This window comes from Rhinoderma darwinii, chromosome 4 (genome assembly GCF_050947455.1).
Source record: "Rhinoderma darwinii isolate aRhiDar2 chromosome 4, aRhiDar2.hap1, whole genome shotgun sequence".
NCBI lineage: Eukaryota > Metazoa > Chordata > Amphibia > Anura > Rhinodermatidae > Rhinoderma > Rhinoderma darwinii.
In genome coordinates this window covers 392546627-392559164 of record NC_134690.1, presented here as the reverse complement: position 1 = coordinate 392559164, position 12538 = coordinate 392546627, and the positions used below count along the sequence as shown (strand labels likewise).

Genomic DNA, 12538 nt, shown 5'->3' with positions numbered 1-12538 from the left:
ATAACTACTATAATACTGCTCCTATATACAAGAATATAACTACTATAATACTGCCCCCTATATACAAGAATATAACTACTATAATACTGCCCCCTATGACTAACAATATAAGCAATATAACAATGTCTTGTATAGGCAGGAATATGGAGCTGATCATATTGGAGATGGTCTTAGTGATGGATGAACCTATAGTCATTACCTTTACTTTGGTCCGAAAATATTTTCGTGCTTGATACCCACGCCACCATTTCTGGATCACCGTTACCATATTGTTCAGGTACCTAAAAAGATCAAATTAAATGCAGTTATCTATTTTAATATTTAGAGTTACCTATTGTGTTGTGTTGGATTCATCTGATATATCTTTATCAGTGTTGAAGCTTCGTTCCTCTCTTACAGAGCTCCAAAGCTGCTGCATCCTTTCACAACAAAAATGATAAAATTCTGGAGCCGGCAATTACCACTAGAGGGAGCTTTGGAGATAATCAAGGTGCCTTCACTGTATTAAGGGGTTAACCATAAACCTAAGGGTATGTTCACACGGCAGCGTCCGTTACGGCTGAAATGACGGGGCTGTTTTCAGGAGAAAACAGCTCCGTAATTTCAGCCGTAATGGCATGTTGAGGCGCTTTTCGCTGCGTCCATTACGGACGTAAATGGAGCTGTTTTTCCATGGAGTCAATGGAAAACGGCTCCATTTACGTCTGAAGAAGTGACAGGCACTTCTTTGACGCGGGCGTCTTTTTTACGCCCCGCCTTTTGACAGCGGGGCGTAAAAAAAATGACCGTCGGAACAGAAGATCGTAAGACCCATTCAAATGAATGGGCAGATGTTTGCCGACGCTATTGAGCCGCATTTTCGGACGTAATTCGGGGCTAAAACGCCCAAATTACGTCCGTAAGTAGTGTGTGTGTGTGAACCCAGCCTTAGATTACTGTTGGCATTTTAACATGGCTCTGTTATACAATTTACTATCATTGTGGGCTGTGGGGCCAAGACAAGGGGTAGGCAGCAGGGGGTCTGGCGCCATTGGGGGGGGGGGGGTCTAATGCAATTTACTAATTAAAAATGAACACACTGCCCTTAAATTTTTGTGATTAATCGGCAGATAATGCTGTAGGTGCCGGAATCAAGGAAACGCTTTCCTTCAGTGTAGGATAGACCCTCACCGTGTGCGAGGGGCGGGCAGGGGAAGGGGGTGAATTCTGAAACTCCTACCTTGGACACCTGGACAGTTTGTTCCACCCCTGCTTTGCTGTAAACACTGTAGAAGATAATTCCTGGAGGACAGGATGGATTCCTTAATCTATTACCCCTGAGATAAGCGTCACAGAGAAGACTGGCAGCCCCTTTACCCCTATTGACTCCATAAACAATGAGATGTTACTTTAGCTTCTCTCTAAGCCGTGCTCCTACTTGGTGTACAACAATCATGTCAGCTCATCCAGGTCTGTACTAAGGACCATTACCGACCCACTGGCACTCCATGCCCTGCTGCGTGGCACCAAATTATCACCTACAATCAAAGCTTCAACAGGAGAATACATCTAATACCGCCAGCGCTGGAGCACACCATAACTATATTCTTACAGATTCTCATTAGCGTAGTATGGAAGGCACTCGGAGGAACAGTATGGCCCCCTAGATTTGACATTGGTGGGGTGTGACTTCTGAACATGGCCACAGTGACATCATAAAACAGGAGGCAGAATCTTTTTTTTCTGTTTTTTATTTTATGGGGAAATCCACTTGTGCTCTTAAATCCCTTTGGTACAACCTCTTGAAATCACATCAACCCACGAATCACTGTTGAAACAATCAGCTGATCTCGCTCAGGGAAGCAGTGGCCACTACAGGAGAAATGTAGTATTGCATGGTGCCCATTCAAATTAATGGCCAACCATTTGAAACATGTGCCTTTCCAGCGGCTCCCTGTAAGTCTTATAGAGGTAGCCCCCCCCCCCACCCCCATGATGTCTGTATGTCATAATGTTACATATGTTATAAGTCAGGACTCATTTATCCAGACATAGACCTTACCGGAGATAGGCACGAACCCGGCATCCCCGAAACCAGCTCTGGATCACCACTGATGCGTTATATTCTTTCAGTCTGTTCTCTTCAGCATCTCTGCAAAGGTAAAAAATATATAATTATATAATTTACACAATTTTCTAATAGAGCCTTTAAATCTAAAAAAAAAAAAACCTTCCTGACGTAGTCCTGCTCATATATCTGACATTTGCTACAATGTATCAGTGTAGGTAAGAGCTGTGAGATTGAGTCCAAGTTATTGCTGACTGCCTACAATGATACACTGTACCAAATCTTCAGCTGTGAGTATGACTAGGGTGGGTCCTGTTTTTATTTTAAACAGACTGTTTCTATTCACTGACAGCAAGCTTTCTCATACACATGAATACACATCATTTTTAGTCCCCATGCAGACAACTCTATTATAGATCTGTGCTGGTTCAGTAATACAGCGCTAATGTTTCCGTAACTCCCAATATATATGTGCACTTGCCTTGCGTTTAGTGCATCAGATGGTAAATGGACGACTATTTTCCCCAATAGAAGTCAGGGGAGACTAAAACATCGGGTCCGAGTATACGGATCCATGAGAAACCTTCCTACAGGTGACATATGAGAAATGTTTTCCTCTCTAAACCTCGGGTGCATCGATGGAACAAAAAGCGCAAAAAATGTGGTTTCTCGATCTGTTAAATGGAATAAATATGGCATCTGCACTGAACCCGGTACGAAAACATAAGGAAGAAAATGCGGTAACACGTGGAACTTCAGCGCGGATGTCTGTGGGTGCCCTATGGACTTTCTAAGACCTAAGACCCTTAGGGGTTAAAAAGTATGTTCAAACGGCCTATTTTTGGCCGTTTTTCGGGCCGTAAACACCTGAAAGACGGCCGAAAAATCGTAAGCAGAACGCCTCCAAACATCTGCCCATTGATTTCAATGGGAAAAACGGCGTTCTGTTCCGATGAGCCATTTATTTACGCGGCCGTCTAGAAAAACTGCTCCAAAAACGTCCCAAGAAGTGTCCTGCACTTCTTCTAACGAGCCGTCTGTAGCCGTGTGCATGGCCTGTGCACGGAGTGTCATCTGCGAGCCACCCGCAAATCACGGATATTAATTTCAATGAGCCCGGATCGCCATGATCGCCTCGGAAAGCCATGTCCCGGCCAATGCACGGACCGTGGAAACCCCGGTCGTGTGCATGGGCCCATTGAAATGAATGGGTCCGCAAGTACCCGCAGATTTGCAGGTGAATTGCAGCCACAAAAACACGTTGGTGTGCATGGGGCCTTATTCATGAAGAACTAGAGGACTTCCCAATACTTGTTATAAAAAGTACAGGACACCCAAACGCCGCACAGACAGGGAGATGGGGGGACGTGCGGACCTGAGCGCCGCTGCAATGACTCAGGTCAGTGGGCGTTGCAGGAAGGGAGGAAAGGAATATTTTTATTGAGATATATTGGGAAAGCCTTTTTATGGCCTCATTCAGACGAACGTTGGGAAACCCGGATGTGAAAAACTGCCATTTTTCACGTCCGAGTTGCCCTGTGCGGAACCCGTTTTACTGGATCCCCATAGACTTGCGTCTATGGAGGGATCCGTGATAATGGAAGAAAATAGGACATGTTCTACTTTTCAACGGATCCTTCCCACGGTCCGCTGAAACAACATGCAACAGCCCCATTGAAGTACCTGCATCCATGTGACGGCCGTCACACAGACATATTCTACGTTCGTTTGAACAAGGCCTAAGAGGGTCAGATAAAAAAAAACAAAAGCCCGCAAATCCCCTTTAAGGACAGGGCCATTTCTTGCCATTTTTAGGACCGCACAAAATTTTACATCTCAGTATTCTGGAACCCAAAAACGTTTTTATTTTTGCTTTAATGCCGCATTTAGAGGGGCTTTACCTTTTCCGCAATTACGGACCCATTCAGTTCTATTGGCCGCGGACACCTTTACGTATTGCTACAGATGGATGTCCATGCCGTCGAACTGTACCGGGAATTATGGAGCATGTCCGTTTTTTCGTGTTTTATGGGCCGTGCTCCCATATTGTGTATGGGAGTGCAGACCAAAAATGTGGGCGGCCGCCAGCAGCCGGCCCGTGATTACGGGCATGGCTGTGTGCATGGGGCCTAACATCTTAGAAAAAAATTTCTTTCCCATTTTTTTATCCCTATGTTTGACGTATACCCCAGGAAAAGCTCTCGAAGTATGCATTAGGGCGGATTCACACGAACGTGAATTGCGTCCGTGCAGGCCGCGTGGTTTTTACGTGGCTTGCATGGACCAATAGAAGTCTATGGGGCAGTACAGACAGTCCGTGCTTTTTGCGCAGCGTTTGTCCGCTGCGTAAAAAGCGCGACATGTTCAATATCTCAGCGTTTTTCGCGCATCACGCACCCATTGAAGTCAAAAGGCACTTAACAGCTCCGTGTGGCAGCAGCGTATGATGCGCGGCTGCGTTGTTTTCGCGCAGCCGCCATCATTATGACACTCTGTTTGGATGTTTGTAAACAGAAAAGCACGTGGTGCTTTTCTGTTTTCATTCATCCTTTTCACTGCTGTTGCGCGTCCCACGGAAGTGCTTCCGTGTAACATGCGTGAATTTCACGAACCCATTGACTTCAATCGGTGCGTGATGCGCGAACAGCGCACAAATATAGAAAAGGTCGTGAGTTTTTTGCAGCGGACTCACGCACCTGTCTGCACGGCCCCATAGACTAATATAGGTCTGTGCGACGCGCGTGAAAATCACGCGCGCTGCACGGACGTATAACACGCTCGTGTAAATGAGCCCTAATACTGTGAAATGCCGCTACAGTACGAGCAGGTAAGAAATGTAGGGGAAACAGCGCTCACTTGAGAACCGCGACCCCTTCAAAACAGCTGATCGGCGGTGGTGCTGGGAGTCGGACCCACACAATTCAGGTATTGATGGTCTATTCTGAGGACCGGCCATCAATTTCTTATGCCTGGACAACCCCTTTAATGTATACGTCATGACTTTTTATGAAACGCCCACGACGTATCTACAGTGGCGTCCGTCACCCATGGGCTCCCATGTAAAAAAAAGTATACGCTTAATGTTAACCTTTTTTTTACTGAACTCTGCGGGATGGAATGGCGTTTCCTACTACACTATTCCATACCTTTTGTTTTTGCGGTATAATGATGTGTAATAATGGAGACCTATGGACACGTTTAGCGTATACGCCAGGGGCTTTCCCAACGTTCACGCTTAGGCTATGTTCACACGGCAAACAAAAAACGGCTGTAAAACACGAAGCTGTTTTCAAGGGAAAACAGCCTCTGACTTTCAGCCGTTTTTTAGACATCAGGTGTTTTTTGATGTGGTTTTTTTACGGCCGTTTTTGGAGCTGTTTTTCTATTGACCCAATGAAAAATGGCTCCAAAAACGGGTCAAGAAGTGATCTGCACTTCTTTTTTACGGGGTGTTTTTTTTACGCGTCGTTTTAACAAACGGCTGTTTAAAAAACGCCACGTGGGAACGGAACACCGTTTTTCCCATTGAAATCAATGACAGATGTTTGGAGGCGTTCAGCCCCCGTATTTTCAGCCATTTTTCGGGGCGTTTACGGCCCAAAAAATAGCAAAAAATAGGCCGTGTGAACATACCCTAAATGTAAACTAAAAGCGTGATGTGAACAGCGCCTTAGGCCCCTTGCACACGACCGTAAAAATAGTCCGCAATTATGGACGCATTCACTTCTAGTGTTCACGGACACCTTCCAGTTTATTTCCTGTTAGGGCGTACTTCGCTATGTCCTAACAACTGCCTGTGTAATATCAGTATATAGATATATGCCTGTGTACTATCAGTGTATAGATATATGCCTGTGTACTATCAGTATATAGATATATGCCTGTGTACTATCAGTATATAGATATATGCCTGTGTACTATCAGTATATAGATGTATGCCTGTGTACTATCAGTGTATAGATATATGCCTGTGTACTATCAGTATATAGATATATGCCTGTGTACTATCAGTATATAGATATATGCCTGTGTGCTATCAGTATATAGATATATACCTGTGTGCTATCAGTATATAGATATATGCCTGTGTGCTATCAGTATATAGATATATGCCTGTGTACTATCAGTATATAGATATATGCCTGTGTACTATCAGTATATAGATATATGCCTGTGTACTATCAGTATATAGATATATGCCTGTGTACTATCAGTATATAGATATATGCCTGTGTGCTATCAGTATATAGATATATGCCTGTGTGCTATCAGTATATAGATATATGCCTGTGTGCTATCAGTATATAGATATATGCCAGTACATTAAAGTTTTTTTAAAAAAAAGTACAAAAAAAAAAAGGTCATGTAAAGAAAAAAAACACACATTTTTTACAATAAAAATAGTCTCAATACATAAAATATACACATATTCGGTATCGTCACGACCGTAATACACATATATAGCGTCATTCATAATTACACTGTTATAGAAGAAAAAAACTGCTTTCTTTCACTTATTAGGCTATGTTCACACGCTGAGCCAAAAACGTCGGAAAATACAGGGCTGTTTTTAAAGGGAAAACAGCTCCTGATTTTCAGACGTTTTTTTGAAGCCACTCACATTTTTTGTGGCGCTTTTTACGGCCGTTTTAGGAGCTGTTTTTCTATAGTCTATGGAAAAACGGCTCCAAAAACGGCTGAAGACGTGGCATGCACTTCCTTTTCGTTTTGAAAAACGGCAGCAAAAAAAACGGCCCGTCGGAAGAGAAGGCCGTTTTCCCATTGCAATCAATGGGCAGATGTTTGGAGGCGTTCTGCTTCCGATTCTTCGGCCATTTTTTGAGGCACGAGGTATTATGAATTTTGAACCTCCATGTGGCTCACACATTAACCCACTGTTGTCCATTATAACTGGAGAAAAAGTAGAATGATCCAGCGCTGAGTCCAGGCTAGGGCACTACTGCCTACTCACTATTCTTTGGGATTGCGTCTCTACATTATTTTATACATTCACCCCAATAAAGATGGGAACATCGATTCCTTTTTAAATTACTGACTGGACTCAGCGCTGGATCATTCTACTTTTTCTCCATTGCAATTGCCGCCAGCCGTAGCGGAGATCCGAGTGAGGAGTCAGGAGACGCAACAAGCTGGTGAGCTGGAGGTTTCCTCCCTTTACTATTTTCGTCCATTATAACTGTGAGGTACATGATGGGGTTAATTACTATTAATGTGAGGCACATGGAGGTTCAGAATTCATCGCACCTCGCGCCCCACATCAGAAAATGGAAGAACTTTTTTTTCGTTCTATTATTATTGGCAAAGTATCATTTTGGTATCGAGTATCACAATACTAGACAAAGTATCGGTATCGAAATCCAAATTCTGGTATGGTGACGTCCCTACACTGTACTGGACCACCTCGGTCGTTACTAGATAATTAAAAGCCCCATAACCTTTTTTAATGGACCTTATTTTTGGGCTGAAGGTGGTCACAGGCAGATGCAGGATCCCACTAAACAGCTCCCCATATCTCAGTGTCCTGGACCCCTGTATGGGATATGGGGGGCTGGGGTCACACCTGAATTTGTAGGTTTTGGGTGCAGTGATACAGGGTCACAGCTATTCTGCCAAAACGGAAAAAAATATATATAATTTCATAGTGCTGGAACTTGTAGTCCAATAGAAATATGTTTCAAACCCCCGGAAAAAAGGGGAGATCTCCTGGAGGCAGCGTCATCACCTGTAGACTCACCTCTCCCTGTACCTGCAACCCTTCCCCCACACCCCCGGGATAGAAGAGGCCTGCAGGAACGGGGAGAGGGGAGGATCTGCACGTCTGGTCTGGGGTCTGGTCTAGGGGGTCTATATTTATTTTGGGGTCTGTACTTGGGGTATCTAATCTGGGCTCTGTATTTATTTAGGTTGTCTGTATTCATTTATGGGGTCTTGTCTGAGGTCTATAATTATTTAGGGGGTCTGTATTCATTTAGGAGGTCTGGTTTGAGGTCTAATTATTTAGGGGGTCTGTATTTAGGCTATCTAGTGTGGGGTCTGTATTTATTAAGGGGTTCTGTACTTAAGCGATCTGGTGTTTGTATTTAGGGTCTGTATTTATTTAGGGGGCTTGGTCTGGGGTTTGTATATAGGGGTTTGGTGTCTATTTATTTAGGGGGTCTGGGATCTGTAGATAGTCTGTTGTCTGTATTTGTTTAGTGGTCTATATTTTGGGGGTCTGGTGTCTGTATTTGTTTACTGGTCTGTATTTAGGGGTACTGGGCTCTGTATTTATTTACTGGTCTGTATTTAGGGGTACTGGGCTCTGTATTTATTTAGGGTCTGTCGGGGGGGGGTCTCATCTGGGATGTGTATTCATTTTGGGGTGTGATGACGGGGGTCATATGCATTTTTTGTAAATTATATATAAATGGGAATAAGAGAAATAATCCCGACGCATCCCAGAATCTCCCTTCTCACAATATAAAGAGCCTTCTCACAGGCATTTGCTGCCATAGTTGACGCAGTGTTTATTGTAATAGTAGTCAGCAGGTGAACACTATACACATTATATAACGCCCGCTCAATGACCAAAAGCTCCCACCGACCTCAAAACTACATTTCCCATAACTCTTCACACATTACTGACTGCCAACTGAATGACATGGAATCATGGGAGTTGTAGTTTAGAAGCAACTGGCGCTCTATGGTTCACCAAAGAAACTCCTAAAAACTTTTTCGTAGGCCTCTTTCTTTCCGGAGCTCCGCAACACTCCCGGTCCTGCATGGACGGTACTGTCCGCTTACTCTACCTGCAACTCAGGAAATACTCCATGGTCAGATCAGCAAGACGGCTCTGAAGCTTCCCAAGGGTGGCCATGTCCCCGCTGTCTGGACGCGTCTCCATGGAGACGGGGCTGTACCACTCCGGACTGGGGTAGAATTAGTAGACAATTTCAAATTATAACCGCGAACGAGGTTAATCATCCAGTTTATTAACATTTTTCGTTACTATTAAAATTGTAAGTTTTAGGCGGTTGAAGGCGAGATGGAAAGTCCCGTTTGTTTCGTTTCGACAGTTTTTGGTGTAAATGGTTCATTCCCACTTCCGCTCCCCTCTGCTCCTGGTCGGTTGTGCTGCTCCGGAAGCGTCATGGTGGCTGTGTCCGCTGCCTTGGCTTGGCTGTGATCCTGTTGGGGACACCTCAAGCTTTGTTCATGGTTGGCGTGGCCAGGAAACACATCCGAGCCAATAAGGGAACCAGCTGGTAAGTGAGTGACGCCATCCTTGTAGTCAGAGGGGGCACAGCGTCAGCTCCAAGATTTGGGGGGTATCATGGCCTCATAATATCTAGTGGTTGGGATGACACGTACAGTGATTACGTCTATAGAAATATATCGCACTCCAATACCAAACAATGGTGACTGCGACTATTGTTCTCATTTTCGATTTTGTATTCCCTGAGCCCTTCTGGGATGATCTATGTTTGGACGCGTAAAATCTTGGGGGGGTTGCATAGGTGCTGCGAACGTAATACGGATACGTAAATGAGGCGTGTGACACCAATCTCATCCGTCGCAGTCACATGACACGGCCGCATTATTACGTATTGGATTGTCCCCACCTTCTGTTTGATCACTGCACGTGCCGCCGGGACGATAACGTTGCGTTGAACGCGGCTGTATTACGCCGTGCGAAACCGACTAAGGCGTTGTGCAGAAGTCGTGGTCACCTGACCCGGCCGACATTGACTTTATTATTATAATTTTTTTGTATTGTCCATGTGGATGCTGATCTGAAATCATGGCGTCATTGGCCGGGGCTGTTGCATAGCAACCCTTGATAGCTGCATTGGGTGACCACTCCATCCTCCTGTGTCACGTTTGTGTCCTTACACCTCCGTATGGTAGAGACCGATGCAGCGCGCCACGTTTTAGTTTCAGTCGGATTTGTACAAAATGTGACCGAAAATCCTCTGTATATAATCGTAGAGTAGACGCCTCATTTATCTCTATGTGCAAATCGGAGCCGGTCTATCGCCGTGTGCACGACCCCTCTGCGTTCACATCACGTTTGGCCTCCTGATATACACGTTTGCGTACCAAAAAAAAAAGTATTCTGTCATTTTCCGTAGATTATTGCGCCGCGAACCCAAAGAGTGGACTACAGACAGGTTCATATCTGCTATGTTAGGCCTCCTGCTCACGACTGCCTGTCATCGCGCTCCGTGATTACGGACACGGCTGGCCGCGGACAGCCGCCCTCAATTGTGGGATGACGGTCCGTAAAAGAAAAAAATATAGGACATATGGGATATGTTGCAAAGACGTGGTGTGAACTAGGCCTTAGTTAGGTCGTTTTTAGTTGGCAGAAATAAGAACCTTCATAGTCATCAATAAAAAAAAAAACATTTTTCGGGCATTGACTTCTCTCCCAGGATTAGAGAATTTTTCTTTTTATAAAGATCTATTCACATGGGGCAGATTTGCTACAGAAATGTCTGCACCTGTCTCGTTCATCTGAATGGGGTTTGCAGAAATCTAAGCACCCACCGCAAAAACAACCGAATTCACATGTACGGATTTTCAGTCGCAAAAATTTTTGTATAATTTCTGTGAATATAACCTAAAATGATCTGTTCACACGCGCGGGGCACGGAGTTCAGCCTGCGGGAAACTCTGCTGTGTGAACATGGGTTCAGGATTGTCTGCTTTAGGCTATGTTCACACGGGGTATTTTGCCGAGTTTTTTGACGCGGAAACCGCGTCGCAAAACTCGGCAAAAACGGCCCGAGAACGCCTCCCATTGATTTCAATGGGAGGCGTCGGCGTCTTTTTCCCGCGAGCAGTAAAACTGCCTCGCGGGAAAAAGAAGCGACATGCTCTATCTTCGGGCGCTTCCGCCTCTGACCTCCCATTAAAACACAGAGAGTCTATGATTCTAGATACGTGGTCTGAAACCTGTGCTCTCCAGCTGTTGGAAAACTACAACTCCCAGCATGTAATGGCTTCCGCTACTGGCGCGTCACAAGGTGCAGACCGCTGCTCTACAGCCGTTAACTAATAATCTCGTCTTCTATTTTTCTTCCTCACTTGTAGTTTAGTTGCTTTGAGTTTATAATCAGTCTGTCCTTGTAATGGAAATAATCTCTGCACAGGAGCACTGAGTCCCTGGTGAGCTTGTGCTTATACACAGCAGCCAAACAGAACAAGCAGAGCTGCAGTATAAAGAATTGGGGAGGCATAGCGAAACAGCCTGGGCCTCTGATGAGACAGGAGGTGGATTTTAGACTGCAACCCGTGCAGCTGCACAGGGGTCCAGGGATACCTTAAATAAAAATATACTCCCCCCCCCCCCCCCTACTCAACACATGTAAGATGCCACACTCCTTCCCATCCATGTCTCACAATTACTGGTGGATTGAGTGACTTTTGGCAGAGCCAGCTCCCCGCTCATCAAATTAGCAGATGGAAAACAAGGGGCCCATATAATGTTCTTGCACAGGGGCCCGACACTGCATCCCGTGGTCACTGTATATGACGTACACTCGATTCCTTTCAGGCCTTTAGGAAAGTTGGGTGACATTCCCTGTGTGGAGCTGTAATGGCGGCTGTAAGATTTGGCGTAGATTCCCCCTGCCAAATAGCGTTTTTGTTTGTGATCGGTCATAGTAATATCTTGCATAGATAATAAGCGGTGGAGATGGTGAATGGCCTCCCCCTCACTCCTGCGTAACGTATTATGAGCATGCCATCCGATGGAAAGCGCCAAACCTCCTTCTACCGTAATGCACTTTAGCAGGAACATCGTTTACATCGTAGAAGTGGATGAGCGTCCTGATGACCGGGCGGCGCGTGCGCTGCGCTCAAGGTGAGGGTCAGCGCGGGTCTACACACAGCGGATTTGTTGTCACGCGGCTAAATTACGTTAATGTGACTCGCTGATCTTTCCACTACCCCTCAAATCTGACGCATGAAATTAAATGGAGGAACAATCCGGTTACCTGTAGGGAGCGCTGCATATCCACATACCGTGACGTGAGACCGGGTCACCCATGTCATCACAAGAATAAAACCAAAAATAGTGTGTATTATACAAAAAGAAGAACAGCTGTAGTGTAAAGCAGGTGTATTCCGTCATGGCGATGGTACGGTGCCCGCATCATCACAAGCGGGTGGACCGACAGCCAACATCCTGCTGTAATGGCTGAGATCGAAGATGACTCTGATCCCGACCATTTTAACCCCTTAGATACCGTGGTTGATAGTGATCTAAGGGGTTAGACAGAGGAAGCTCCCTCTGTCACCCCATTGCCCCCCATGAGGTGAGAGAGGGAGCCCGATATGCCCTTGGTTTGTTATGGCAGACAGGAGCCTAATAGAAGCCCCCAGGTCGGCCATCTTGCTACACCTGTAGAAGGTACGGAAGGGCTTCAGTGTATTATGAGAGCGATCAAGCTCATACATGGTCAAGTCCCCAAACGGGACCAAAAT

General features: G+C 45.3%; 2 protein-coding genes across 4 annotated transcripts in view; one reads left to right on the top strand and one right to left on the bottom strand.

Annotated features, from left to right (window-relative positions):
- The window catches only part of SPATA17 (spermatogenesis associated 17), a 188244-nt gene extending 179236 nt beyond the window's left edge, over positions 1–9008 (bottom strand). The window contains exons 1-3 of one of the 2 annotated variants that reach the window (XR_012883284.1): positions 8857–9008; positions 2042–2131; positions 200–281 (exon numbers count right to left, since the gene is read on the bottom strand). Coding sequence is in view for 1 of the 2 variants with exons in the window: in XM_075863344.1 (XP_075719459.1) it covers positions 200–281; positions 2042–2131; positions 8857–8951 (267 nt within the window). In the remaining variant the exon portion in view is untranslated. The remainder of the gene's footprint in view (positions 1–199; positions 282–2041; positions 2132–8856) is intronic. The other variant, XM_075863344.1, reaches the window with a different exon arrangement.
- Positions 9009–9155: 147 nt separating this feature from the next.
- The window catches only part of GPATCH2 (G-patch domain containing 2), a 118552-nt gene continuing 115169 nt past the window's right edge, over positions 9156–12538 (top strand). Inside the window, exon 1 of one of the 2 annotated variants that reach the window (XM_075863343.1) lies at positions 9156–9312. In XM_075863343.1, coding sequence (XP_075719458.1) covers positions 9263–9312 — 50 coding nt within the window. In that variant the 5' untranslated portion in view covers positions 9156–9262. The remainder of the gene's footprint in view (positions 9313–12538) is intronic. The other variant, XM_075863342.1, reaches the window with a different exon arrangement.